Source organism: Notothenia coriiceps, unplaced genomic scaffold (assembly GCF_000735185.1).
Source record: "Notothenia coriiceps isolate Sejong01 unplaced genomic scaffold, NC01 NC01_scaffold00005722, whole genome shotgun sequence".
Classification (NCBI taxonomy): Eukaryota; Metazoa; Chordata; class Actinopteri; order Perciformes; family Nototheniidae; genus Notothenia; species Notothenia coriiceps.
Window position 1 is genome coordinate 1 of NW_011338423.1, and position 6826 is coordinate 6826.

The following is a 6826-nucleotide window of genomic DNA, read 5'->3' on the forward strand; positions in this document are numbered from 1 at the left end:
GTTGATGCAGAAAGACATGAAGAAGAGGGGACACATGTTGATGTAGAAGAGACATGAAGAAGAGGGGACACATGTTGATGTAGAAGAGACATGAAGAAGAGGGGACACATGTTGATGTAGAAGAGACATGAAGAAGAGGGGACACATGTTGATGTAGAAAAGACATGAAGAAGAGGGGACACATGTTGATGTAGAAGAGACATGGAGAAGAGGGGACACATGTTGATGTAGAAGAGACATGAAGAAGAGGGGACACATGTTGATGTAGAAGAGACATGAAGAAGAGGGGACACATGTTGATGTAGAAGAGACATGAAGAAGAGGGGACACATGTTGATGTAGAAGAGACATGAAGAAGAGGGGACACATGTTGATGTAGAAGAGACATGGAGAAGAGGGGACACATGTTGATGTAGAAGAGACATGAAGAAGAGGGGACACATGTTGATGTAGAAGAGACATGAAGAAGAGGGGACACATGTTGATGTAGAAGAGACATGAAGAAGAGGGGACACATGTTGATGTAGAAGAGACATACATGAAGAAGAGGGGACACATGTTGATGTAGAAGAGACATGAAGAAGAGGGGACACATGTTGATGTAGAAGAGACATGAAGAAGAGGGGACACATGTTGATGTAGAAGAGACATGAAGAAGAGGGGACACATGTTGATGTAGAAGAGACATGAAGAAGAGGGGACACATGTTGATGTAGAAGAGACATGAAGAAGTGGATTTTGTATAATAGGTCCCCTTTAAGTCCTGATCTCACCTGGGACGGAGGTACCGAGGGCCACGAACACCACGGCGGTGACGGAGTCCTTGAGCCCGATGGTGCAGCCGAAGTGCGACGCCAGGTCTCCGATGACGGCGGTGAGCATGCCGATGATGGCGATGGAGGTGATGAAGCACGCCCAGCCGTTCAGGTAGTCGGTGGGAGGAACGCAGGCAAACAGAACCTTCCAGAAGACGGTGAGGAAGTGCATGACGTAGTCGAAGCAGGACGGCAGACGCTCCTCCCCGCTCTCGTCCTCCTCCTCATCTGAGGGGGAGAAAGGGGTGTTATTGAAGCGGGAGGACAGCAGAGAGAGCAGCACCAGCATAACAGAGGATGAGATATAGGAATATTAAGTGGAACAAGACAGAGAGAAAAGGGTGAAGGAGGAGAAGTACATGTCAGCAGAAGAGGCAAACAAGAGGATGAGAGAAAGAAGATGGAAAAGCAATATAGATGAAAAGGAAAGAAAAACAAAGACAGATGATGAAGAACAAAGAGGACGAGGACAAAGAGAAGAGTTTGAAAATGTTGGCGAGATAATACAAATCAATAAAGGAGAAGAGTGATGACAAAGAGGGGAACAAATTCCTCTTCAAATTACACATATACTTATTTATCAGCTGCAAAAGTCACTCAAGCTGTCAGATAAATGTATCGGCGTATAAAGTATAATATTAGCTTTCAAAATGTAGAAGTATAGAGAAGCATATAAGTAAAGTACCTTAAAGTTGTACTTAAGGTTGAGTATATGTACTTCATTGTATTACACTGGTACACTGATTTAAGAGAAGATGGGAATACAATCTATATAAACGTTTACTTAAGTATTTTATAAGTACTTTATTTTACAGTTAACAAAGTATTTAACAATTGGGTTAACAGCAGTTAAAGACCTGAGTAGTTTATCCACTGTGTTTCTCAAACTTTTTCATACCAAGGACCACTTTACCAATAAAAAAACACTCGCGGACCACCTAACTCCACAAATATCAGAAAACACATATTTCTTCTAGAACAGATTACAAATAACCTGAAAATTGTACAAAGAAACAACATGTGTGATGAAGGTGTTGCGCTGGGCTATATCAGGCAATTGAAAGTGAAACTTAAGCTCGCTCCATTGCGGAGATATTCCAGCGAGAGTGCGGAAAACTTAAATGTATTTATTTATTTCAAATGTGAAATGATACCAATATACTCACGCACCACTAGGGGTCGCTCACGGACCACCAGTGGTCTCCCCCACACTCTAAAGGTTTCTCAATACTCAAATTTACCCTCCTCGACTCCTCGACTCCTCGGTCCTCCGGTAGTGACCCGGAAATGAATTTCAGCACGCCATTTTGAAGGACATCTCATATCTCTAAATGCACTTCGAGGACCGATCATCGAGCGTCGAGGAGGCTCTCTGGAGGAGCTCTAACCGAGGATACACTGATGGGTCCTCCACGACTCTTTCGTGGATGCATTTCCGGGAACAGAGATGTTTCAAAGAGTCGTGATGCACGGCCGGACTTATCTCAGCCAATGACAGCTCTGCATGCATCCCCTGGATATTATTTTAGTAACTGCTCTCATCGTGACGCGATGTTTACAGTGAGAACAGCTGTGAGGTCCGTGCAGAAAGCAGAGCAGTGTGTAAAATATATATCACTCAGTATAACAGGCCTACTCTCTTTAGGCCTATTTGCTTTAGTTTAGTAGATATCTACAAACAAAGACTCGATATCTTTCGAAGACCATTTAGTGCTTCACATAATAAAATACACAACGGCTGTAGCCTGATTATGCTTTAAGAGCTGTAGGTGTGTGTTGTACAGTGCGTAGATGCGGCGGACAGACGGGTCTCAGTTGGTTTGTTGTCCTATGCTTACTTTAAATACTTGTAAATACAACTTTTGGCCCGTAATTTCAATTCCCCATTTCAGCGACCAGAGAGAGAGAGGGGCCAGGAAAGCGTTTGATTCTGAAATTGTATATATTTATATAAATATATGTGTGTGTGTGTGTGTGTGTCCGCATCTGTAGCCTGTTATTGTCTCATTATACCGCACTGTGAATGAATTAAAGTAAATATATAAGTGGTCATGAACACATCTGTCCATCAGACAGAGCGCTGCTGTGCCTCCTGTCATCATCGATGGACGTCTCTTTAAAATGCCGCTCAGAGGAGAGGAGTTCTCATTTCTCTAACCGCCTGCTGCTTCCCCTCCTCTCTCCTCGGTTCACCTCCTCAGTCCTCCGCTCGCATCTCCTGTGGGCGGGACTAAGTATCGAGGATAGGAGTCGAGGAAAGGAGTCGAGGAGGGGAAATTTGAGTATTGAGAAACCTCTTTTGAGAAGCACTAACACCTTTGATAGGGTTTACTCCAGTTTGGAATAATGTATCATTTTGGATTTGTCCTCCTCGAAAGTGTCATCTTGTAAGAGCTATAAAATGAATGTGCCCTCAGGTGGATCTCACAGGAAGTTCAGCATGGAGAGGAGGAAGTGACTCAGAGTGTCAGGCCATGTGAGCTGCATGCATCTTTCAGACACACTGGATCATGAAATAATAAAGAGTACCGCTGGATTAAATATTTCAGCAGAGAGAGGAAGCTGTGACTGCAGAGCGGCAGGACGACCAGATGATGGATGGCTTTTTAATCTCACCAACATGAAACTTCTCCAGAGCCACAACAGCTTCCAGGGACGACTCCACTTACATTAGCTTCTGAAAACTGACACTGATATTTTTGGGCTGAAGTTGGGGGTAGCTTCTAAGAATACAACATGAAGTATGCTGAGATTAACCACCCAAACATGAAGCCAATTTATTTCTCTCATACTAGCCTACCACCACGCGGTGAAAGGTTTTGGTCCTTCTTACATTCAAGTCTTGTTCAAGGTCACAGGAAAGGGAACTCCCCAAAAGACAGAATATGGCCCCTTTAAACAATTGATGTCCCTTTATTTAGCATACCACTATTTGTATTATTATTATTCCCTTCAGCACCTGCACTGACGGTGATGGCTTCCATGAACTGGTCCCTCCAGGAGTTGGTTCCCACCACCAGAGCCAGGTTGGTCTTCTTGATCAGCTTGTCCACCGTGCTCTGTGAAACCAGATAGAAACAGTATTAAATCCATCCTGTCCAGAGGCTGCTGTGAGGAGCAGTTCACCAGCGTGGCCACAGGGGGGCAGTAGCATCCAGTTCAGCTGCAGGAACATTTGTGAAGCATGATGAAGAAACACAGCAGACACAAATGTGGAGGAAAGAGGATGACTTTATACAGAGTGGTGGAGAATAACAAAGCACATTCACTTAAGTACAATTTCCAAGTATATCCATAGTAGGCCTCTAAACTTACACTTCACTACATTTGAGAAACTTGCACTTTAGTTACTAGTTACTTTACAAAGTAAGATCATCCATGACTGCACACATCTGTTGATATTTAAATCACAAATCAAAATGTCCCTTTTTAAAGTTGCTTTTAATATTTAAATATCTAAAATGATTGTGTGTTTTGTATTGAAAGTGTGTTGATTTCTTTATTTTAACCTGTATATGTTAAGTGAAACAGGAAAAGCACTCATTATTATTATTATTATTATTATTATAAATATTTTAAATTATTTTAATGATATGTCTTAAATTATTATTATTATTATTTTATTATTTTTACTGTTCATTTTTAATATTTTAAAATGTATTATTATTATTATGTTTAAGACTTATAAAACCTGATTAAAATATTGTAAGAATATATGCAAGAACAGTTTAGTAAATTATTTAATTTTCAATTCAGTATAAAAATAACTTTCATTTACAAAATAAAATAATCTTACAGAAAAAATATTTTGAGTTTATTTATGTTAATATATTTTGAAGTAGAACAAGATAATAAATCCCCAAGAGGGAATACATTTTGCTGATTGAACCTACTTACTTGTATTTGTACACTTTAGTATTGCTTCTTTAACTTAAGTAAAACTCTGAGTACTCCTTCCACCTCTGTTTAAACCAGGGGTGTCAAACTCAAGGCCCGGGGGCCAAATTCGGCCCGCAACTTCATTTCATGTGGCCCCACAAGAGCTTGCAAAGAATATAATATGTTTATTATACGGTTACATGCCGCTTTACAGAAGCACATTGCACATAAACTACATGTCCCACAATGCATCTCAAATTAGACTTTTTTCTCAGAATTGGACTTTTTTTTTTTTAAATGTAACTTTTTCTTTTTTTTCTTTTTCAGAATTTTGATTTTCTTTCCTGTATCTGTTATTTCCAGCAGCTTAATTTAAGTTTTCCGGTGTTTGCGGCAGCAGGAATATCCCGCTCTGTTTGCAGAGGAACCTCTCTCACCTTAAACTCGTACGACTCCTCGATAATCACTTCCAGCTTGGAGTTCTCCCCCAGCACCGGCTTCCCCATCTCCGCGATGCGCCGAGCCTCCTCCTCGTCTGTCGTTATCTTCCTGTCTGACAAATCTGGAGAGGATGGCAGAAGAAGAAGGAAATCACAGTGAGGAAGACGGAAATCACAAAGGGACGACGCTCAGCTGATCAGCACTTTGTTATTCACAGAACAAAACATCAGACAGTTTCCATCTATTCAGACTTCAGAATGTCCACGCTCATCCAAGAGGCACAGTTTGTTTTACATGCAGTATTATACATATCAATGCAAAGTGAAAAACTGTTTTTTCGTGGAGGTTAGACTTTGTTATGTAAATGTTAGACAGACCTTCAAGTACAAAACACTGCAACGGCAAATAATAAGTGCAGATTTATGGATTTCTTTTGTAACATTTCCATTATAATTCTAATTCAACAATGACTTTCAAGGTCCTTTGTGATGTTCACGCCTTACCAAGTTTGTTTAAATGCAGTATTATACACATACAGTATGCAGTCACATCTGTCACACTGTCAATGCAAAGTGAGAAAATAGTTGGTTTATTGTAAAATACCCACTAAATATCCTCTTTTCAAATAGTTTTTCTCTGCTTTTGGTGGGAGTTAAACTTTGTTGTGTGAAGGTTAGAAAAACCTGCATGCACAAAACACTGCAACAGCAAATAATAAGTGCAGGTTTATTTATTTATTTTGTACCACTTCCCATTATTCTTCTAATTTAGAGTCAACAATGACTTTCAAGGTCCTGCAAAACATCAGAAGGTTTTCTCGCTGTTACGAGAATTCATTTTGCCTTTATAATATTTGTGAAGCCTTTACATGCAGTATTATACATATGTAGTCAAATCTGTCACACTTAATCAATGCAAAGTAAAATAATAGAAGACTTGTTTTAATAATATCTATAAATATCCTCTTTTTAAAAAGGCTCTGTTTGTCTTGGTGGCTAAACTAATGTTAGACATGTGGGGGAAACTTCTGAAGCAATTGGAAACAGGACTCAGAGAGGCACGAGGAGCATAGGCTACTTGCCAACCTTTAGACCTCAGAAATCGGGAGCATTTCAAAATGCAAAATTGGGGGCCGGGGGTGCTAGTGGATCGCCGGAGCTGTTAGATTAACATTAACATACTTATTGTAGTTGTAAGTGCACTGCCTTGCGGCCTGTAGCACCATCCTTGATGGAGCATATGTGTGGGCTGGACCTGTATTTTACAGGAAAGGAGTGAGCAGAGAGTAGAGTAGTTGTCGATTCTTGTTCTGTTTTCTGTGAATATCTGCCTCACCCTCTCAGACTTTGAGTTGCGCGCGCTACTAAAGAGACGTGTTACCATGGAAACCAAACAATGGTGTAGCTGTATTAAAGTCCGAGTGGAAACAGTCGTGTGTAAATCTGATTTTGTCAGAAATCGGGAGAAATGCGGGAGAAATATGACCCCGGGAGGAAACCGGGAGAGGGCAATGAAATCGGGAGTCTCCCGCGAAAATCGGGAGGGTTGACAAGTATGACGAGGAGAGCTTTGATGGCAAACACTGACGGTTTATTTGGGCCGGAGAATTGACAAGACAGGTGGTGTGTCACGAGTTGCCAAACCAATTCTGAAGAACTCTTTCTGCAGCTCGAGGTTTGAACTAGTTCAGA

General features: G+C 40.9%; 1 protein-coding gene across 1 annotated transcript; it reads right to left on the reverse strand.

Moving 5' to 3' along the window:
- Positions 1 to 773: 773 nt before the first annotated feature.
- Positions 774 to 5251, reverse strand: LOC104943097 (sodium/calcium exchanger 3-like; the record flags this gene model as incomplete). Its single annotated transcript, XM_010768417.1, has 3 exons — positions 5132 to 5251; positions 3775 to 3874; positions 774 to 1043 (listed from the first exon to the last, which is right to left on the reverse strand). Coding segments are annotated over exons 1-3 (439 nt in total), but the record flags the coding sequence as incomplete, so codon positions are not given.
- Between the last annotated feature and the right edge of the window lie 1575 nt (positions 5252 to 6826).